This window comes from Pseudonaja textilis, chromosome 3 (assembly GCF_049901715.1).
Source record: "Pseudonaja textilis isolate UNSWEBS1 chromosome 3, rPseTex1.2, whole genome shotgun sequence".
Classification (NCBI taxonomy): Eukaryota; Metazoa; Chordata; class Lepidosauria; order Squamata; family Elapidae; genus Pseudonaja; species Pseudonaja textilis.
The window spans coordinates 172,999,907-173,022,840 of NC_141992.1; the positions used below are offsets into that span (position 1 = coordinate 172,999,907).

A 22,934-nucleotide genomic window follows, 5' to 3' on the forward strand; every position below is an offset into this window, starting at 1 on the left:
GCTGAGTAGAGGAAACAGGCATCCTGGGGCAGCTTCGTTTCTCTCCTTCCATTTCTTTTTCTTTCGTCACTGGGCGCACTGTAGTAGAAAGAACATCCGAGAGAGGATGCTGAGGCTGATGATATCTTTAAAGGCACATTTGGTACAGAACTGGGACACCCAGACCTGTAGCTCGTCCCCAAGAAGAACCCGGGCAGGACCGCTGAGGCACTTGGCTTAGAGAAGCCCGATTGCTCGCTGCCCTGCCAACCTTCGCTGTGTGGCCTCACTGCTTTTCACCGCCTTTCACAGATAGATGCTCGCGGGAGAAGCGACGCCAGGCTGTTGCCCATAAGCGTCGTCTTACGTGCCCCCCCCCCTCCCATCCGGCACAGCTTTCCACCCCCACCCCCCCGCCGGGCCTGGTCCAAACGAAGCTCCCCCCCCCCCCCCCCCCCCAGCTCCTGTGGCACAGCGCCGCTCGCGAGGCGAGATGCGAGTGGGAGGAGGCAGCGACAACCGACAGAGGCCCCCAGCGCAGCGGCAGAAGAAAGGAAGGAGGCGGAGGCGGCGGGAACCGCAGCGGCCGCCGCCGCATCTCCATCTCTCGACGTCCTTTTTCCTCAGTCCCTCATGACAGTGTGGTGCTGCCGCTGCTCCTTAACCAGCCGCTTCAGGTAAGCGGTTCGAGCCGCAGTCGGGTTCTCGGCTACCGAGCGTGGCGCCCCGGCTACACACCGGCTTCCCACTCTTCCCGCCCTGGCAACCGAGGGGCATCCAAACCCGGCGAAGCTGGCCGGGGAAAATAAGCCGAGAGATGGGAGGCGAGAGGAGGCGAGGCGCCCCGGAGCATCCTGGCGGAGGCCGGCCGCACACGAGGTGGTGGGGATGGGGGGAGGTATGGGCGGCTGAGGCAGAGAAGCGGCGGCCTCGGCTGCACGCGCTCGGAAACGTGTGTGTTTGTGTTGTGTTGCGGTGCGTTGTGTTTGCGTTTTGTCTATCGGTTGAAAAGGCATAAGACAAATCGTATAAATCGTATTTCATTCTGTCACTTCCCTCTTTTCGGCACGCGCATGTGTGTAACATATCCGTTTAAAAATTTATGCTTCGAAGCTATGCATTCAAATGCCTTTTTTAAAAAAAAAGACATTTCTATTATACTTGCCCCTCAAATGGGAAGGGAGAGGGAAGAAACAGGTCCAGATTGAATTGGTGAAATCGCCCCCACTCCCCTCTTTTCTCTTTGTTTGTGGATCTAGGTATGTTATTTATTTAAAAACCCGAAAGAATCCTTTAAGCAAGGATTATGTTGATAGATATTTTGATGTATAGTTTGGTATTCACTAATTTTAAAAATGACCATTCACCAACCTGTTCAAGGTTAAAATCTCAACAATCTGTCACCCTTACTGTTCATATGTTTCTTGAAGAAAAAATAACTTACATGTGGCTAAAATACTATGTTTACAAACAGTTTGAGTTAAAGAAGTATTTACAGTGAAGGATGTTTTATAATAATGATTTGTTTCATTTCCTTTTAAATAGAAATTACAGTAGTCCAGAAACTGAAGGATGTTTTTTGGATTCCTTAGTGCAGTATTTTGGTGACAATCTTGGGACCAACGCTAAAACTATGCCATTACTACAAGAAAGTACGCTAGCTGTGGACCCAACATTGACTTTGCCTATAGTAATAATCGGTGAGTTATTCTCAAATACGTTTCATGCTTAGCTCATAATGGATTTCCATTATTAAACTATATAGAAACAATTGCTGCCTTAATCAATTTGACTTATGTGTATCCTTATTAGCTCGTAAACCTAATCTGACATATAATTATCAGATGATATTGAAAAAGATTTTGTAGCTGAAATTATTTTTTGCCAGTATACCACAAATAGTTCTGGCGATCATAATACAGAAAAGTTACTGAGGCCCTGGAAAGTGTGCAGAGAAGAGCAACAAAGATGATAAAGGATCTGAAAGCTAAATCTTATGATGAAAGTACACTACCTGTGGACCCAACATTGACTTTGCCTTTGAGGGAACTTTCAAAGAAAAGGATTGGGGGAATATGATGATTATTTTCTGTCACAGAGAAGAGGGGATTGACTTCTTTTCCAAAGCACCAGCGGCCAGGATAAGAAGTAATGGATGGAAGCTTGTTACGGAGAGATTCAACCTAGAATTTAGAGCTGTTTTTTTTCAAAGGCAAGAACTGCTGAAGAACTGAAAAGGCTTCTTGGAACTTCTTCAGGGAAAAACAAAGACAGTCCCTTTGAAAAACACCTTTGGGGAAATCATGTCCTGCATGATTAAGAATCTCCATAGACATTCAAACTAGAAAAAATGAGAATTTTTCTGATAATGAGAATAATTAATCAATGGAATAGCTTGAGTTGTGGGTGTTCCAGCATTGGTTTTAAAAGAGATTTTAAAAAGAGACTGGACAACTATTCACCTGGGATGATATAAATTATTTTGCCTTGAGCAAGGGGTTGGGCTAGAAGACATTTGAGGTCCCTTCCAGCCTATTATTCTATATTCTACCCCTTAGCCCCATTTCCTTTTGAATTGTATCTACAAGATACTAAGATTATGGATAATGTTGATATGTAATACTTTTTAAAACATCTTCAAGGATTCCAGAGCAGATTTTAAAAATTAACCACAAAAACATTTTTATCCATGTAGTTGAACTCAGACAATTAATTCCCTTTTTAGATTTTAAAAATTGCTTTATAGTGCAGAATTTGGAATGGATGTAAGAAGTATTTTCTCTGTTCAATACTTCTTCATTTCAGATCATCCATCCATACCCACTTTCTGCCCTCCTGGCTTTAGATACAAGTAATCCTCATTTAGTGACCAGTGTTGGGACTAGTTATTTATTTTTAAATGACACAGTTGCTAAGGGGAAAGTCACATGATTGTAACTGTTTACAATTTATTTCTGCTTCCTTTTCCCTCCCACTCCCCTGCCCTTTGGAATGTTCACCTCATCTTTCGGGTAATTAGCAGAAAGGGAATTAATGTTTGCATTTACATTCAAGAGGAAGGGATTACTAGAGAGTAAGTAGGCACGCAATGAAGAATACACAAAGGAATGTACTAGTGCCAGCTATGTGCCTCATTGGTCTCTTGTGATTTCTTCCTCTCTAATCTCTCCATTCTGCAAGGAGAGGAGGAGAAAAAGGGTCAGATACAGAAGGGATTGCTTATTTAAACAATCTCTTCACTCTGTGAGAGGAGAACATTTTTAAAAAGAAATGGGTCAGACACAGGACGTGTACTAATTGATTGTAATGGTCAACTCTTTGGGTTTTTGTATTTGTTTTTAGTTGCCTTCTTTCATGAGAAGTTGTATATCTGAACAATACTTCCAAGATCCTTCTTGCAAATGATGCTTAAGAAAATTTAGTATATCTCCATTAATATGGAAGCAAAAGTTATTTGAATTGTCAATAATTTGAGGAATGTCAAATACCATTATTGATTAGTGAAGTTGAGGCTGTCATAAAACTTGATACCGGGTGGGACTTCTGGGGAAGGTATAGTGAACTGAAGACATCTCCATGAAAGCAGAGCTGATAATTGTGACAAAGACCAAAGTACTGGTAAGTAAACGGGTTCTTCAGAACCTCTCTGAATAAGGAGAAGACAGAGATTGTCCACATGTGCTATTAATAGTTGTTTCTTGTGAAGAGAATAATGGTAGAGATATCCTGTGGGCTGAGGCACCAAAAGAATAGGAGATTAGCCATCTTGCTTGTAATCATGGTAGAGCTGTTTAAAGGATACTAAATTCATAAGCCTCACTTTCTAATCACTTTTTGAAATTGTTTGTTAACCCATCTTAAAGATACCTTCAGAATGACAAGTTTGAAATAGTTTGAAATAACTCTTTGTATAGTTATATAGGTAGCTCTTGACATTTAGTGGTTGGTCAAAGTTATGACAAACTTATCTGGGTAATAATTTCAACCCACACTCGAAGTTCTCTCCCCTCCATGGTCATGTAACTGACCTTCAGGCACTCAGCATTTATGGTTGTTTGCAGTGTCCTTAGTCATGTGGCCATATGACAGCTTTGCAGAAAACCAGCATTTACTTTTTTTTTTCAGAAAAAAATGCAGTATAGTGAACCATTGTTTTCCTTAACACATTCACTTAACAATCATCGAAAAGTTGTAAAATTGGGTGGATCAAATGAATGACCCTGTTTTACAACAGTCATAACTTAGGACCATGATGGGCAGGCTTCATTACGGTCATAAGTCAAAAAATACCCGTAAGGGATAAGGAGTAATTACATTTGTCTAGAATACTAATAAAATACAGATAAAATTTGATTCCTGGTGACACAATGTAATTTTTGTGGAAGCTGTTTTTCATTACATCTCCTTTGTTTTGATTTTTCAATTTTCAATCTTTACACTTTCTGTATTTCTTGTTGATTTGAATTAAGCTGATCTGCTCTTTCTTAGCTTTTCAAGATCATCTATAAAATGAGATCTAGTTGGATTACTAATTAGTTCCAGTTATTGTTTAGTACAAAATAATAAACATAATTTGTTATAAAATGGCACTTCACTTGCATATTTTCATAACTTAAAAATTATTAAAACAATGTCTAAAATGTGAAAGTTGAATATCAGTCTAGTGATAAGTCTAAGATTTTGAAAATTCCAGGTTTTTATCCAAATTTCTATGGAAGGAATTGTAAATGAAAAGCATTTACTTCTAAATCAGTAGATTTAAAAATGTTTAATTTTGATGTAATATGGACTTTCTTTTAATTTAATAAATATATTTTTACTTTTTTTTCAAAAACAAACAGGCAATGGACCTTCCGGAATATGCCTCTCTTACATGTTATCTGGATATAGACCATATTTATCCCCCGAAGCTGAACATCCAAATCTTATTTTGTACAATAAGTTAAAAGAAGCTATTCATCTTTCTATTGTTGATCAGGTACAGTAAACACTAATCTTATGTTTATATGCTTATTAATCAAAAACATATACACTGCTCAAAAAAATAAAGGGAACACTTAAACAACACAGTAACTCCAAGTCAATCACACTTCTGTGAAATCAAAACTGTCCACTTAGGTAGCAACACTGATTGACAATCAATTTCACAGGCTGTTGTGCAAATGGAATAGACAACAGGTGGAAAGCATAGGCTGTTAGCAAGACATCCCCAATAAAGGAGTGGTTCTGCAGGTCGTGACCACAGACCACTTCTCAGTTCCTATGCTTTCTGGCTGATGGTTTGGTCACTTTTGAATGCTGGCGGTGCTTTCACTCTAGTGGTAGCATGAGACAGAGGCTACAACCCATACAAGTGGCTCAAGATAGTGCAGCTCATCCAGGATGGCACATCAATGCGAGCTGTGGCAAGGTTTGCTGTGTCTGCCAGTGTAGTGTCCAGAGAATGGAGGCGCTACCAGGAGACAGACCAAGTACATCAGGAGACGTGGAGGAGGCCATAGGAGGGCAACAACCCAGCATCAGGACCGCTACCTCTGCCTTTGTGCAAGGAGGGACAGGAGGAGCACTGCCAGAGCCCTGCAAAATGACCTCCGGGGGGCACAAATGTGGATGTGGCTGCTCAAATGGTCAGAAACAGACTCCATGAGGGTGGTATGAGGGCCCGACGTCCACAGGTGGGGGTTGTGCTTACAGCCCAACACCGTGCAGGACGTTCGGCATTTGCCAGAGAACACCAAGATTGACAAATTCGCCACTGGTGTCCTGTGCTCTTCACAGATGAAAGCAGGTTCACACTGAGCACATGTGACAGAAGTGACAGGGTCTGGAGAAACCGTGGAGAACGTTCTCCTGCCTGCAACATCCTCCAGGATGACTGGTTTGGCAGTGGGTCAGTAATGGTGTGGAGTGGCATTTCTTTAGGCGACTGCACAGCCCTCCATGTGCTCGCCAGAGGTAGCCTGACTGCCATTAGGTACTGAGATGAGATCCTCAGACCCCTCGTGAGATCATATGCTGGTGCGGTTGGCCCTGGATTCCTCCTAATGCAAGACAATGCTAGACCTCATGTAGCTGGAGTGTGTCAGCAGTTCCTGCAAGACGAAGGCATTGATGCTATGGACTGGCCCGCCCATTCCCCAAACCTGAATCCAATTGAGCACATCTGGGACATCATGTCTCACTCCATCCAACACCATGTTGCACCACAGACTGTCCAGGAGTTGGGGGATGCTTTAGTCCAGGTATGGGAGGAGATCCCTCAGGGGACCATCTGCCACCTCATCAGAAGCATGCCCAGGCATTTTAGGGAGGTCATACAGGCATGTGGAGGCCACACACACTACTGAGCCTCATTTTGACTTGTTTTAAGGACATTACATCAAAGTTGGATCAGCCTGTAATGTTTTTTTCCACTTTAATTTTGAATGTAACTCCAAATCCAGACCTCCATGGGTTGCTAAATTTGATTTCCATTGATAATTTTTGTGTGATTTTGTTGTCAGCACATTCAACTATGTAATGAACAAAGTATATAATAAGAATATTTCATTCATTCAGATCTAGGATGTCTTATTTTTGTGTACCCTTTATTTTTTTGAGCAGTGTATTTTAACTATGAAACATGCATTTAATTTTATGTCATATTTAATTGCATATTATATATCCAGCCTCAAAAATATTGGTTCTATTTGTGTTGTAAGCTGCTAATAGTTTTTATTCTTTCTTACTATTGCTGTTAGCATAAAGTACACTTGAAATACAAGATACCAGACATGTATCTTGCAATAAATACATAAATATTTCCCAAAGATCAAACTAGGTTTTCGCTGTATTACCACACTAGTATATCTATGGCTTTTGGAAGCTTCCTAAATACTTATTTCTAAAAGGTGGTACATTTTAGATATCATGACTAGTGTCTATTAATAAACCTGTGACCCATTAATGTAATGTGAACTAAATAGTAGGACTCAGCAAACTATTTTGTGGTGTGTCATAGACATCACAATGTCATTAAAATGGATATAAGCTTAAAAAAAACGCTTCCAAAAGAAATTGTTCAATTATAATACATTTAATAGAACATTCTCCATATTTAGCTATATATACAGCTAAATCTTGACTCTAATGTACTCCCAATGCAAATTAGTCAATTCTATACCATTTAGGAGAGACTTTTCCAATGTCATGCCCTCTAGATATTCTGGGGTTATTCTCTCCTCCCCACCCCCCAAAAAACCCTTCCAAGTTAATTAAAAACAAAGGATAAATCAGTCTTGATAAAAATTTGCAGGCAGGAAATAAATTGTAGGTTCAAAGAATTTGTAAGAAGATGCATATAACTGATGTGTAAGGAAAGCAAAAGGGTTTTTTCACTACCTATTATGTTGTACTCTGAGGAAAAGTTGAATGACCATTTAAATCTTATTTTTTCAAATCAGGAATTAGAGTACTTGGCTGAAGGCCTGGAAGGACGCTCTTCAAATCCCGTTGCAATTCTGTTTGATACTTTGCTTCATCCTGAAGCTGATTTTGGATTTAAGTACCCACCGGTTCTTCAATGGAAATTTGAACCACATCAATATATTCCTCATATAGTACTTGGCAAAGGACCACCTGGTGGTGCTTGGCATGTAAGAAGAACTTTTAACTTCCTTAACAGCTAAGTGCACTTACCATATAAAACTTCTGATTGGTTGTGGCTTCTATAGCAAATGCTCATTTATATTTTTTGAGTTCTATCATATATAGCATCCTATCATCGTATTCATGTTGGAAGCCCTGAGACACTTCTGGGTTGAAAGGATTAACCGGTGACATCACTGTTGCCCAGGAGACATCCATTGGAGGCTTCTTTCATGTCCCCATTAATGAGCCCACCAAAGTGGTAGCTATTTATCTACTCATGTTTGCACACTTTCAAACTGCTAGATCAGCAGGAGATGGCGCAAATTATGGGAGTTCACCCTGCCACATAACAGCACTCAGGTCCCAAACGTGGGTTGGCAGATTGTTCTAACCATTGTGCTCCCAGCATTCCATGAATAACCCAATATTTTTAATGATCCATAAAAATAACATTAAATCTGATCGCTTAGCAGTTTGTTAAGCAGATTTTCTGTTCTCATTTTCACAGGTTTAGAATGTGGAAGGTTGTCTATTTTTTTTTATCCTAATCCTAATTTTTGTTATTTGACTCAATTAGTACGCTTTCAGTAAGAGTCACTGTGGAAATCTACCAAACAAATAATATAATAAATTAATTGGTCTTGGTACATAATATATTTCAGTGTTTTTTAAAATTAATCTTCAAAATGTAATGCTATTTTTATAGAAAGGCAATATTATATTTTGGATAAAGATTATTTTATTTTCCCATAGTCTATGGAAAGTTCTATGCTCACTATCAGTTTCGGAAACTGGATGGAATTACCTGGATATGCATTTAAAGATTGGGCTGCTACTAAACGAAGGTGAGCTTGGTAACATTTTTATACTGATTGTTGTAGAAAGAAAGAACTGATGCTTGGATGTAGAGATTATATTGTAGGTTTCCACCTAGTGGAAAATTTTAAGATAGTAAAAAATAAATGTACTTAAAATAAAACAATTCCCCCCCTCTTTTTTTTTAAAGGAATAGTACAATCATATTTAGAGTTGAGAAGTGTTTCTGTTGTGATTGTATGCTTCAAATATATCAATTAAAAGTAAATAATTTTCTGATCTGATCTTCTTTCAGAAATATGAAGTGTGACAGAGTTCTGCCAGAGGAAGTTGCAAATTATTACAAGCACTATGTTAAAATCATGGGCTTACAGAAAAACTTCAGAGAAAATGCATATATAACATCTGTGTCAAAGTTTTATCGTGATCAGGATTGTGAAAGCGAAAGCCCTTTGCAGATAGAAGAAGATGGGCAGACTACACTGATCAAAAGAAACTGGGAAATTAGAGGTTATCAGAGATCAGCAGATGGCTCTCATATGCCGTTCTGTTTGTTTGCTGAAAATGTGGCTCTTGCCACTGGAACTTTTGATGCTCCTGGCCGATTGCAAGTTGAAGGAGAAGACTTTCCTTTTGTGCTCCATACCATATCTGATTTTGGAGCTGCCATAGATAAAGGAATATTGCATGGGAAAACAGATCCAGTTTTAATTATAGGTGGTGGACTCACAGCAGCAGATGCAGTTCTATACGCTTATAATAACAGTGTGCCTGTTATTCATGCATTCCGTAGGAGGGTCACTGACCCAAGTTTAATTTTCAAACAGCTACCAAAAAAACTTTATCCAGAATATCATAAAGTCTACCATATGATGTGTACTCAGTCAGTTACTCTGGATTACAATGTGCATCCTGCTTATACCAGTTTACCTGAACACCAAGTTCTTTCTTTTCAGCCCGATATGAAGTGTATCTTACAGAATTCTTCGGGATTAAAGAAGATCTTAAAATTCTCTTTAGCAGTAGTCTTAATAGGTTCACATCCTAACTTATGTTTCCTAAAGGATCAAGGCCAGAGCATATGCCATAATCCAAATGAACCAGTTACTTGCAAGGGCAACCCTATTGAAATTGATCCATATACGTATGAGTGTATAAAAGAACCCAATCTTTTTGCACTTGGTCCATTGGTTGGAGACAATTTTGTACGCTTTTTAAAAGGAGGAGCATTGGGAATTACACGGCATTTAGTTGCAAAACAGAAGAAACATCAATTTATAGTTGAAAGAGGTGCAGATGGAGTCCCCTAAAGCAAATAGACAAAGACATAACCTGAGGATCTGCAGACATGGTAATAACTGATCTGACCATTAATAACTAAGTGATTAGTCTTGGTTTTGTTATACATACCAGTTTTTTGTGCTTGCATTGCCTCATAGAGGAAGATGCTACAACAGTATTGCAGCCTTGCAAAATGCAAAAAAAAAATTGGCAGTTTTTCTGTAATGGATAACAATGCATGCTAATTTGCTTTGGTTTCAAAGCTTAGAAAGATATATACAATAAAAAGTTTTTACTCATAAGCTAATTGTTTTGCTATACAAAACTAGATGAGTATTCAAGAATAGAATTTTCTCCTTAACACAGATTAAGGCAAATTTTCAGCCAGTTACTTGCAGCAAAGTTTTTTATAAAGGCAACCTGAGAATGTTGCATATTCTGAATCTCAAATGAGCTACAAATTTGAGATGTGCCTAATCTCTTACATCTAAATCAGATTTAGGGCTTGAGTCTGATGAAGGCACCAATCATTAATCTAAAACATGCAGTACAATCCAGCTAAATCTGACATTTACACAGAAGTCATGTTCTAGAAAAGCATGTGGAGATGGGAGAATTTGCCCATATTTAATGTAGTTTCCATTATAATACATCCACAATATATCTAACAGGCAAAATAGCCTGTTAATTATGGGAATTATTGCTATAGAAACCACAAGGGTAACCAGTGGTTCTATTTGTATTTCATTTTTTATAAATTATGAATGTTTTATTTTTTAGACTCCTAAACTTTGATTATGTTCATTGGCAGCAATCCCTATAGACATCAAAATGCATGTGTAGCAAATTAGTTTCCTAATCTCCAATTTTTTTGTCAGTTATGCTCCTGCCCATTTAAACCTGGGGTATTTTTACTATTTGATAAGATAAAGAGGAAAAATGAAATGTAATTTATGCTAATATATAAAATATGTGGAACTGGAATTGGTAACCAATTATATTTAAATATAAAAATTAGCAAGAATAAAAGGCATTTACTTTTAATTGACTTTATCCTTGTGTATATTATGGAGTATGTAACAGTAATTCTGAATTAAATTGCGTGTAGGATTAAATGAATGTCCAATATTTAAAGACTGCCTATTTTTCATTGTAGGGATAAAGTTCAGGGTTGCCAATAATTTTAAATAAAAGCATGGCATTCAAAATATTTGTCTTTTCTCTCTCTTACATAAACTTTTTTAAAACTCATCCTCTGTCTTTTACACTTTGTCTCTGTCAATTTGAATCAGAACTGTTGTAAACTCAGATTTAATAGCCTCAGTGTTGGAGACGGACAAGTTAAATTCATTTTAAAACACCCAATAAAGACACTGTGTCTAGATTTGTTAAACTATTTTAATATTTTTAAAGAGGGCCCCTTCAAATCAGTTGTTGACTTTTTAAGTCTGTATCATTTACATAGCAAATCAGGGTAACAAACTAATTTTTAGCAACCCAATTCCTACAAAGACTTAAAGAATACTACCTGTCCAAATTTGACTCTAAATCACTACATTCTTGCAGTTTTTTAATTATTAACTTTTCTAAATATTTTAATGGACAACCTTTCAATATAATAGAAAATCAATTTGGTTGGAAGCAACAAATGAATTTGAATGTGGTTGGGTTGCTTTGTTGGAATACTATTTTTGGTATTTTTGGTATTTTCATTATGAAGGACCTCCCTAAATTAATGGTTGTTATTGGATTATTATGAAATGATCATAAACCAGAATAGCACTTAACTCAGAAGCGCTTGCATGCCAAAACTCTTTTTTCAATGTTTTCATGCAATTTGACATATAAGGGAAATATCCTTTTAATGCTAATCCCCCCATGCCCAAGATGGGGGGGATAAGATTTTTTGGTCCTATATTTATTTATTTATTTATTTATTTATTTATTTGTGTGCGTGTCTTAATCCTTGCAGGTACTTAAGACATCTATTTCATGCCTTTTAGTGTACTGTCCTCAACTTAGTACAAAAAAGCTTGGGATCAGCAGAAGCAAATCTGGTATTTAATGGAAAGCATTGGAATTAATTTCCAATTCACTTACCTTGAGGTTATCAATTAATCTAGTATTATCCCTAGATAAAGGGTGGGGGAGTTCAAATTATTTTTTGTATTTACAGACTATGCCAACTTGGTATACTGGAAAAGCCAGAATAGAATTCAAGGATATGGAAAAATTAAAAACTAGCCATGCAAGGGATCTAAGTTTATTTCTTAATACTCTTATAATAACATTAAGATTAATGCAGAAAATTTATGATTTTCTTCCAGTAAAATCAGAAAAAGAACCACAGTATTTGTGGCTTTTTTCCCCATAGGTTTGGTACTATTGGAAGTCATATTGTTAACTGGAAACTTAGAGCCAAGGTATCAAAATCATATACTGCAATATTAGGTGCTATATTTATGATAGGTTTAGGGATCCCATGGAAACGGAAGCTGCGAAATGGCTGTATTGTGTGAGATTTTGGAGCATTCTCCAATGATCTTTTTTATATGGTATTTACATTCAATTATTTTTTATTGGTTTATTTTTTTTAATGATTATTTAAGGCTTGATATAATTGTTTTGTTGTATACTGCATGGTCACATTATCGAGAGAGCCAGTTACATGAATCTGAAAGATATATAAACCCCCCTCTCACAATCATATATACTAGCAAATCAAAGAAAGCAATGCTGTTTATTTGGTAAATGACTAGCCAAATTTGATAAAATACTAGTATAGCAAAGATAAAACAGATAAATACGTAACATACTGTACGTTACTACAATGGTGTATTGATTGCATGTGCGTGTGTTGAATCTAAGATACTACAATCCATGAAGTGTATGTGTATACACACACACCTAAAACAGCTAGCATATCTACTGAACAAGTGATTTAGAAATTGTCTGGCCTTCCTGGAAATTTATGTACCAGAAGCAGAATATAAGCAGATCTGATTTTCCTGTAGAATTTATAACAATGCATGTGAAATTATTTTGATCCCTTGTCACATGGTCACGGGTAGGTTTGCTCAGTTAATGGAGTTTTGGAATATCTGCCTTGGTAAGACGTTTTTGTTGATAACTTTGAAAAATGCTATTTTCAAGCAAATTGGACACTAGTGTTCAAATGCATCATGCTCTAAATTAGATTATTTTAAGTAATTATGTTGAAAGAAATATATGGGTAACATAATTGCTGCTATAGGAAAGTAGCTAATCTTTCTACTGTTCTTAGGTCTGTGCAGTTTAATGATGTCATTTTTTCCTTCAGGTATACTTGAGTCTCTAGACACACAGTTTTATTATTGTAATTTAAATTAATGTATCAGGCTTGCCTCTAAGGAGTTAACAGCAATTAGAATAAAGAACATTACTTTGAAATTCCATATCTTTCCAAAAATACTCTATGCAATTAATGGCTTTTTTTAAAAAAAATCAATTTAATGTTCATTTATGTTAAATCACTGCATAAATTCTTGGCCCAAGTTTCAGTAAGTGGAAAACAAGTCTAGTTTCAATATTTCTTCAACTTCTTTAGATTCGTATTGAATATTCAATAATAGCATAGTGAATTTCAGTTATGGTTTAAGAAAGGTTTAAGTCATACTCAGATTCAAGACTGAAAACTTCCTTTGTAGAAGGTTGATGAAAGTCATGTGAGTTGGCTGTTTAAGTTTCTTAAAGTATTGCAAAACAATTGACCACAATAATTAGATGTTCTCTCTCCCCTTCCTCCATATAAAGTTCATCTCTCTTTGTAACTTCATAAAGTCCTACTCTACCTAAACATAAATGCACATTGGGTATGCCAACCACAATGTAATAGCAACATTACACGCAAATGAGGGTTCACACATCATGGTAAGCTTAGTTGTAAGGGGTTGCTTTAAATGTAGACATGATTACATATTCAGGCTCTGCCTGTCAGAATATGTTTGCACTTTGATTAGCTCAGAAGAGGGTTTAAATCAGAGATGGTATTCAGCAGGATCTGACCAGTTCTGAGGAACTGGTAGTGGAAATTTTGAGTAGTTCGGAGAACCGGCAGATCCCGCCTCTGACGAGATTTTAGTCTCCTTCCCCTGCCATGCCCACCAAACCACACCCACAGAACTGGTAGTAAAAAAACTTGAATCCCACCACTGGGTTAAATGTGAGAGACTGCCAACAATCCAAAACCACAACTTTGTTTTCTGGTTTCTACTAAGCAGGCAAAATATATATTCACATCTCATTCGGCTTGACTAAGAAACTCATTTGTGGCTTTTCAGCTGCAAATGTTATCAGGTAAGGCGTGATATGCATTTTTTCTTCAATTATATACAACTTTACATGGCATTCATACAATATTATGGGGCATTTTACAGATTCTTGCAAATTTAATCTGCTAGTAGTTTATCCTCCTTCTCCTTTACCTGGATTGCAGGCTTTCCCATCTTGTGCCTTTACTGTGTGTTTGTTGTTCCATTGGGAGCAGGGAGCGTTGATTTCAAAAATTTTGTTGGCACTGCTTCTACTTCATTCTTCTTTGCATAAATTTCTATTTGTACACAATAAGGGATTTGGGCCAATGGTTTGGCCTTAAAAAGTTTTAATGCTGCAGAGATTAATTGTTCTCCACTTGTGTAAAAAAAGTGTTTAATAGCATCTCTAGACTTAAATGCTAACTTCACTATGTGGTTCTCATGCAGGTTCCAAGTGTCTTTAGAGTGGAAAAATACCCTAAGATATTCAAATTTAGAATTTGTTCCATTCTCCAAAATAGTTGGATGGCTATTTTTAATTTTAGACTTTTCAAAATTCAGAAGCGGGCAACTTTGTCTCCAATACCAAAATAATGCTCTCATTGCTCTTTTTAGCACTATGAGTTTATGATCAGTAAAAAAAGTAGTATAGTGGTTTTGTACTCTGATGGTTTAGATGCATGGAAATCTGGATTATGAAGAAAGTCCACCACTGAACTGAGATGCAAATCTTGCACACTCCTTTCTGAACACTTATTGTGCTAGAGGACACTTAGATATTGCACCTTGTTGTTAAGGTGATGATGGAAAACAATTTCTGTATCAGAAAGGGGGGGGGGTGCCTGTCAAAAGTTATGGCTTCTAATTTTTCTACAAAGGGCATTCCTGGAAATTGAGTCAAAAGCATCTCTGGAGACTCTCAGTCATCCAGGTCATGGTTGTCCCAAAGAAGACCTGAAGAAGCTTCTTGGATGAGAAACACACCATCTTCAAGGAGAGTCAAAGGCATGTTAAAATCCAGAAAGGCCGTGAAGAGGGAGGAGTGTATTTTTGTGCAAGACAGCGGAGCACCAAAATGCAATCCAGGTTAGGAGGGCTTGGAGGATGATAAGGCACTGCTTGAAAATCCAGTTCTTTTCAGTTGGATTGACCCCTCAAATTTTAACAGACAATTTTTCTTCTTCCTGAAAAAAGCTGAAGAGCAGACTTTGGTGTTATAAGGCTTTCTATACGATTCCTAATTTCTTTAGGATATGACCAAGCCAAACAACTGCTCGCTCAGAGAATAAGGAATGTGAAGTTTCAGACTAAGTTAATAGGACATTCCAACATGGCAGAAGTTGGGTTGGATTAATAAGGGCATTTGGGAACCAGTAAGCTATTTCCAAAATTTAACTTCCTGAGCTGTGAATAACTCCATTCTTTTATTGGTGGATACAATTCCTCTGATGCTGAGGTTTTAAATTTTGATACTGTACCAAAAGTATCTGGAAAGACAAGAAATGTCATTAAATCTAACTTATATTTTGCCTAAGTCCTGCCTATATTTTGGAATGAGAATGATATTTAAGGATTCTAATAGTTTCAGAAAGTAAAAAGCAGGTAGTAATTTTAGATGTTCTGGTTCACTGGAGTTATGTGAAAACAAGCTCTTCTTCCTGTTAGGGTCAGAACTGTCAAGAACCTAAATGATCTGTCCACAATGGAAGCTGAGCTTCCTTCTCCTCAAAAGTTTAAATAAAAAGAGTCTATATGTTGATTCCTGGAGACAGAAATATTTTGAAAGGATACACAGGCTAGAAATTGTATGGATTTGTCTCACTAGTTAATTTTTGCTAAAAGGAGGGTATAACAATCTCACAACACATTAAGGCAATTTTATTTGTTTGTAGCATACTGTGCTGTGTGAAAGCAGCCAAGAAACCATAAATCAGGCCTCCAAACTTGGCAACTTTAAGACTTGTGGACTTCAACTCCCAGAATTCTTCAGCCAGCATCGCTTAAAGTCTTAAAGTTGCCAAGTTTGGGGACCCCTGCCATAAATCTTACCTCCATGTGTCTTATGAATAATTCCAATAAAAAGAAATCAACAGAAAACTAGATTTTAAAAACTTTGCTTTTCACTAGAAAATAATACTTTTCCATTTTCTTGTTTGCTTATAACTTTGATCTGAGAATTACATTAATAATCACACAGTTCAACTTCTGTTGTCTATATGCCAAAACCCGGAAATTGTAATATTCTCAGTGTTCCTTTCCTCTCCTCCCCTAAAAAAATTATCATTAAAATTTCACCAGCATTTACTCAGGCTAAGTTATGGTCAGGATAAATTAAAAATAAAAATAGCTGTAAAAAAAAAAGATCGTGTTTGAAAGGAAAGCTATTAGAAAATAATACTTGATATTGAGCAAACTATTGCATCAATCTTTTATAGCAAGAGGACTATTAATTCTGCTCGAAAGCTGACTCAACAGACCTAGCCTCTCTCAGAAGAGTCAATCCATTTTCATCTCCACAAGTTGCAGCTAGCAGAAGACCAAATAGGGTCAACTCCATCACTTCCTTAAGAAAACAGCAATTTGGGACTTGCCTTCTCTTTGAATAGTTTCCAAACTGTCTATTTGCTTTACAGCTGCTTCAGCCCTTACTTTTTTGCAATGGGGTTTCTTTTACTTGAAGTTTATTATCAGACTCAAGCACAGGGTATCAGGATAAAATAGCACTCTCTTTCTCAGTTATTTTAAAGGAATAAAGAGGGACTTGGGGGGTGGGGATAGGCAAAAATGTGATTCTCTAGAAATAAAACAATACATATCCAGCAGTTTCAAAAGTCCATGGTTTCTATATCTAGGTTTTAGACAATTATATTCTCAACACATGTTAAATAATGTTGAGTTACTGCACAGATTGGATAAATGTAATGGATAAATGAGAATGATGAAAGAGAAATGCTTTGAAAATCAATTGAATTATTACTACCAGCTTAGGAAAGGTTTTCATATCCTCATGGGAAATTGATTAATATTTTGCACTGCTAGCTCAGTATACTTCTTCAGGATGGTGCTGTTTAAAATAACATATAATCATTCAATGTTTGGTTCTACCCTTACCATGTTGCTAAATTTTCTGCAAATCAAACAATTATTGCACTAAAAGCAATGGAGGCTTTCTCAATCTTTGCTTTAGCATTTATTCATTTTTACTATTTAGAAGATGGTATATGTTAAGGCGAAGTCATCAACATCTGAAAATTATTTCTTTTCCTTCTTCAGATTAGAAAACAATATAAACAGGACACTTTAGGAAAAAGGCACATTTCCTCACAGAAAACATTTATTGGTTAGTTTATACAAATGGCTGCTTTGTAGTATGATTCTCCAATTGAAAATAACTCAGCTAAACCAACAAAATATTCATTTATCCAGCATAATATGTAGTGCAAATCTATACTGGAGTGATTCAAATTGACAGTGAAAATTCCTAAATTTAAAATATGATACTAAAAAAAGACCTTTTTATAGCATATTTGAGGAGGCAGAAACTCCCCGAAAATCCATTGTGAAAGGAATTTGAAGCACATCCTACTTCTAATTCCCTGATCAGGATCTTTTTCTTAGAACTGGTTAAGAGAGTTAAATATTACAGGGAGTAGTCTGTAACATCTGATTTACACTTATGTTTCATAAGTGTGACTTATTAAAAGGGCCATCTTTTATAAATAGAAACTGCTGCAATGCATAAATTAAACACAAACTTCAAAGTTACCTTTTAAAAATGTGGTACCTCCATTTCTTTTTTATAAAAACGAAGGCTTTCATAGAAAGTTCTTAAAGCATGGCTTGAAATGGAATTCTAAAGACATAAAACGTATTAAGTTCAGTATCTGACAATGAACAAACTCCTGGTCAGCAAAAACTCCAAAACCACAACTTTCCTATGTTGGAATGCTATTAAAAGCTTGGTGTTTTCAAGATTGGTTCCAAGATTGTTCAGACAAAATCTCTAATATCAGCACAATATCTTGCTCCCATGATCCTACAGGTGCATGGCAACTTTCAGAATCACCTGCCTCTTTCTGTGCCTCTCTCGCTAAATCTTCTAGCTACTCCAAGAACAACTGTCTGGATACTCCCTCATCCACTCGTTTTCATCACATGCTACAACTGTGTATTTAATGGAAATATGGAAAGCAAGATTCTCAGTGCTACTCAATGGGTTTTCTAGGCTGGGAAAACCACATTTCCCACAATTCCTTGTACCCGACCTGCAGCACAAACGTAGGTGGGAGAATTTCAGTAAATAGTAACAAGGTTGGAAGAGGCTTGAAAATTATGCAAATGCAGGAAGCTTAAAATTCCTCTCCTGCTCAGACTAGATGTTGAATATTTTCCTTTACGTTAATATTTCAAAGGCTACGAGAAAATTGGCTAGTTTTGGATCCACAAGTTCTGTTTCTGATAGTCGCATTTTCAGCAGATGTGATAGATTATAAAGTAACTCTTGGATACTACAGTTTATTACTAGCAAGCAATTAGAGGTACAATTATCTTCTTTTTATTCGTGGCTCATACCTGTAAATTAAGAAAAAGTATGTAAATACAGATTACTTAAGAAACCTTTAAAACTTATTTTGTGTTTAATAAATGGAACTTTAAATTTACTAACAGATTAGACAATTATGAAGCAATAAAGTAACCAGAAACCCTACAAAAATATTAAATGAGATAAAGTAATGTAACAGTTAGGAAATCTGACTACATTAGAACAAGTTACTTATTAAAATTCCTATATAAGCCATGAAGGATTCTGGGTGACTTCAGTCCTACCATAAATGTATGGCCTAACTAATCTTACAAAGTTATCGCCAGGTCACAACAGGAAGCCTGGAGGAATCTGAGATCATTAAAAAGAAGCTTGAATACAATGGCAGTAAACAAGCATTGGAAGTTTATCAATATTTCTCCTGAAATATTTATTTGACCAACATGATGAAACCATGCAGACTGATCACGTTGGGTGCTCTCAGGCGCCACAGAACAAAAATACCAGGTCTACATATGAAAGTTCAATTAAACTGATGTATTGTTATAGCCTCTGCACAAGAGTCTTCTCAACTAATGGTCGAGACTAATCTGCTCTAACTGCTTAGAGTTAGATAAGGGTCAACAGCACTGAAGGAGGGTTGGACTTAGTTCACTTGTGGCTATGTATGGACTCCAAGTTGATCCCTCTTTTTACCCCACCTCCAGGTTCTGTCATTCCTTCTCCTACAGGTACATTAAGACCACAGTCTTCCTTTCCACTGAATCTAACATGTGAGATTCCAATTTTCATATATTATATCCTTCATAATTTCAGCATAATAATATAATTTAACATTAATTTTCCAAAGTACAGGTCTCCATACATTCTCCAGGAACATGTAAAATTCCAAACAGAACAAAAAATGATTTATTATGATGGTTTTAATATTCTGGAATGGGGTGGAATCCCACCTAGCTGGCCAGTCAACTGACATATAAGACTTTATCTTTATCACACACATCTCCTTTTCTGATATTTGAATAGTTATTCAGGTTTAAAGCCCCAAGTCACTTAATGCAGAACAAAATGGATACCGAAAATTAAGGGACAATCAGGAAAAAAATCAAGAGTTTCCTTCTAAAAGCATACATGACCATTGGTTTGAAGAAACAGCTACACATTTCATGTATTTATTTTCATAGGCAAACTTACTTACATAATGCTGATCATTATTTATTTGTCATGACAGAATACAGGAATCAGGTGCCATTTCACTAAACTGCTCAAAAGAAAAGTGCCACTGACTCCACTATCAAAAATAAGTTCCTTACCGGAACAGATCATCTGCAAGTGATTCTTCTCTTGTTTGACAATTCTGCTCCTAGAAAAAAAATGAATGTTTCTTTAAGAACGAGTAGCAAGGATTTTTAATATCAATTTTAAATAGAGACATTCATAAATAATATCCTATGCTGTACAAACACAAGGCTATTTCTGTTCACAATCTTTCCTTCCTACTGCAAACGTGGGCAATATCAAGCCTTTCTTGAGGTTGAGGAACGGAGTGGGCGTAGGGAAGCATCATATAACCTCCCTCTGATTTTCACAATACCCCTTCTTCTATGCCAACATGCCATCCTTGCATGTTGTGTACATGAAAGACTCTAATAATTGCACTCAATGTTCTGCTGTATTTAGAAAAAATAAGGGTTTAATAAAAACAAAATTCTCTATAGGCATTCACATTCTTGGCTTACAAAATACATACGTACATACATAACATAGAGTTTTATTGTAGCCAAGCCCATGATGGCGAACCTATGGCATGTATGCCACAGGTAGCATGCAGAGCCATTTGTGCCTGCACGCAAGCCGCAGGCAAATTTACCTCACTGTGCATGCGTGCGCCTCACAGCTGACTTTCAGCTGGTTTGAGGCCTTTTTCAGCCTCCCGGAGGATTGAAAAAAGCCTCTGCAGGCTTTGCAGACCAAATAATAGGCCCGTTTCATCACTTCCTGTAATACTGGAAGTGATGAAACAGGCCTATTTTTTGTCCTGCAAAGCCTGCAGAGGCTTTTTTCAAGCCTCCGGGAGGCTGAAAAAGGCTTCAAACCAGCCGAAAATCAGGTGTAGGTGCAGTGCAGATAAGGGGGTGGCGGCGATGTTGGTATTGCGTGCGCATGCGCAGGTGGAGGTGCATTGCCTTCTGGGGTGCTGGCATGTGAGCATGTATGCTCCAGCAAATGCACAATTTTTGGCATAGGAGTCCAAAAAGGTTAGCCACCACTGGTCTAAGCCTTCACTGAACCAAAATACATATTCCTAACATTTCTGTTCAACAAAAGTATCAATAATTTTAAAAAGTGATCCTTTATTAGAGCTTTGTTTTAAGTCTCACTGAGTCACAGAGCCTAGGGCTTGTAAGTTCTCTATAATACAGAAGGTGAAAAACTCAAAGTAAGAAATCAATATTCTATACAGACATGCTACAAAGTCATATCCATTTATAAAGCTAAACAACCTTTTTTGCAAAACATTTTAAGCACTAACAATGTCAGTGGTGTTTATATTAGATTAAAAAAAATGTTTGTGTTTCCTACCTCCATTTCTTGTCTCAACCAATTTTCCATGTCAGGGTTTCTTCTAGCATGATGAGCAATCAGATCTGATCCTCCAATAATATTTGGGAGCCTCCCTACCCCAGGATAAGGAATCTGTCCAGGAATAAAAAAGCATATCAGCATATCATATTAATTACTGCCAATGGTTGCAAAGCAGAAGAAAATAAATGCAAATTTGGACCTTGCTTCATTTATTTCTTAAACAAAGTAATTCAATACAACATATGCCAGGATTAAAAATTAATCACCCCACCAGCCCTCATGTATGAATTTGGGACCATTACTCCATGCTGAATCGTTTCAAGCAATAATATTTCAAGATTTTCTAATACAAATTGCTCAACTCCTGGTCCTACCACAAATTTCTATGAGATTTAGGCCTGGACTTAACTTTCAAAACACTTGTAGACTTGCCTGGAAGTTTGGGATCATTGTCTTGCTGAATTACTCACTTATATTTCAGCTTCAGATAGGCCAATACTCTCTAGTAAAATTCTGAGACAAAGCTTTCTTTTGTTATGGTAAATCATCCAGGTTCTGAGTCAGGAGTTTTCTAAGCCAGGATTCCCACATATCACAAACACTTCCTGCATCAGAAAAAAACCTTCCAAGAGTAATAAATGGTACAGGTAATCCTTGATTTAACAACCACAACTGAGCCCAAAATTTCTGTTGCTAAGCAAGATAATTGTTAAGTGAATGTTGTTCCATTTTACAACCGATCTTGCCACAGTCATTAAGTGAATCAACTGCAGCTGCTAAATTAGTATCATGGTTGTTCAGTGAATCTGGCTTCCCCATTGACTTTGCTTGTCAGTAGGTTGCAAAAGTTAATCACATGACTCTGGGACATTGCAATTTTGATCACATGACCTTGGGGATGCTGTAACAGTCATGAAAAATGATCATAAATCAATATTTTCAGTGGTGTGGTAACTTTGAACAGCTGCTAAATGAATGGTTTTAAGTCAAGGACTACTTATATTAGGTTCTTGTTTTAGTAGGCAGTGCTTGGTTTCTGCCAGATATAATAACATTAATCAAAAGTTACACTTTTTAAACAAATTATCCATTCATCCTGATAGCTGCCAAAATGCTCTTCGGTAATTTTCTTAGTGAACAGAGGTTTCCACCCTAATAATCTTCTGCGAATCCCATTTTTACCTGTAATTTTCTTTTGGTGGTAACATTACAGATTTTAGTCAAGGCAACAATGACCAGAAAATTTCTACAGGATTTTTTTTTTAATGACTTCCAGGATGACTTTATGCTGTGCCCTTGGAGAAATTTGGACAAAACCATCTATGAAGATTTATTATTGTTTCAAATTTTCTTCATCCCAAGACTGTGTCTCTGGCAATACATCAGGTGAGTCCAAAAGATTATTCTGCACTGTAGGCAATACAATGCTTCTTTTAAAAAAGAAAACTCCTGAAATTTCTTTTGCCTGAAGCCTCTACAATTGTTATGGTGAGAGAACTTGACTGTGATGAAGAAAACAAATGTTTGTGGGATCAATATAGCTCCATCTTGAATCATTTCAGCCTTGATTTTCTAATGATCTTGTTGGATTGTTATGTTTATGAAATAAAAGAAACAAACACCAATTTTTGATGTTGTTTGTTCACTAAAGCTCCTGTCTATATCAGCAGTATGCACAGCAACCTCTTAAAACTCTTTTGCATATGCAAACATTCAGAAAATTCAAAAGGAGGCAAATACTTTATAAAAGTTAATAACTGTACATATGCAAAAACAAGAGAGGAATAAAACAGAGTTAAACAAACATT

General features: G+C 36.8%; 2 protein-coding genes across 2 annotated transcripts in view; one reads left to right on the forward strand and one right to left on the reverse strand.

The window, feature by feature from the left end:
• The first annotated feature begins 498 nt into the window (after window positions 1-498).
• Window positions 499-10,909, forward strand: OSGIN2 (oxidative stress induced growth inhibitor family member 2). Its single transcript, XM_026705999.2, has 6 exons — window positions 499-656; window positions 1,525-1,679; window positions 4,821-4,957; window positions 7,422-7,613; window positions 8,362-8,453; window positions 8,720-10,909. The coding sequence occupies exons 1-6, from the start codon at window positions 613-615 to the stop codon at window positions 9,732-9,734; spliced, it is 1,635 nt and encodes a 544-aa protein (XP_026561784.1). The 5' UTR covers window positions 499-612; the 3' UTR covers window positions 9,735-10,909.
• A 6,393-nt stretch (window positions 10,910-17,302) lies between these two features.
• NBN (nibrin) overlaps window positions 17,303-22,934 on the reverse strand; it is a 29,837-nt gene continuing 24,205 nt past the window's right edge. The window contains exons 14-16 of the mRNA XM_026705996.2: window positions 21,124-21,237; window positions 19,854-19,903; window positions 17,303-18,569 (exon numbers count right to left, since the gene is read on the reverse strand). Coding sequence (XP_026561781.1) covers window positions 18,542-18,569; window positions 19,854-19,903; window positions 21,124-21,237 — 192 coding nt within the window. The 3' untranslated portion in view covers window positions 17,303-18,541. The remainder of the gene's footprint in view (window positions 18,570-19,853; window positions 19,904-21,123; window positions 21,238-22,934) is intronic.

Excerpts from the sequence above, each read along its gene's own strand:
- OSGIN2 (XM_026705999.2), top strand. The coding sequence starts at position 613 with ATGACAGTGTGGTGCTGCCGCTGCTCCTTAACCAGCCGCTTCAG. Across the intron at positions 4,958-7,421 it reads ATCTTTCTATTGTTGATCAG|GAATTAGAGTACTTGGCTGA; the intron begins GTACAGTAAACA and ends TTTTCAAATCAG. Across the intron at positions 8,454-8,719 it reads TGGGCTGCTACTAAACGAAG|AAATATGAAGTGTGACAGAG; the intron begins GTGAGCTTGGTA and ends ATCTTCTTTCAG.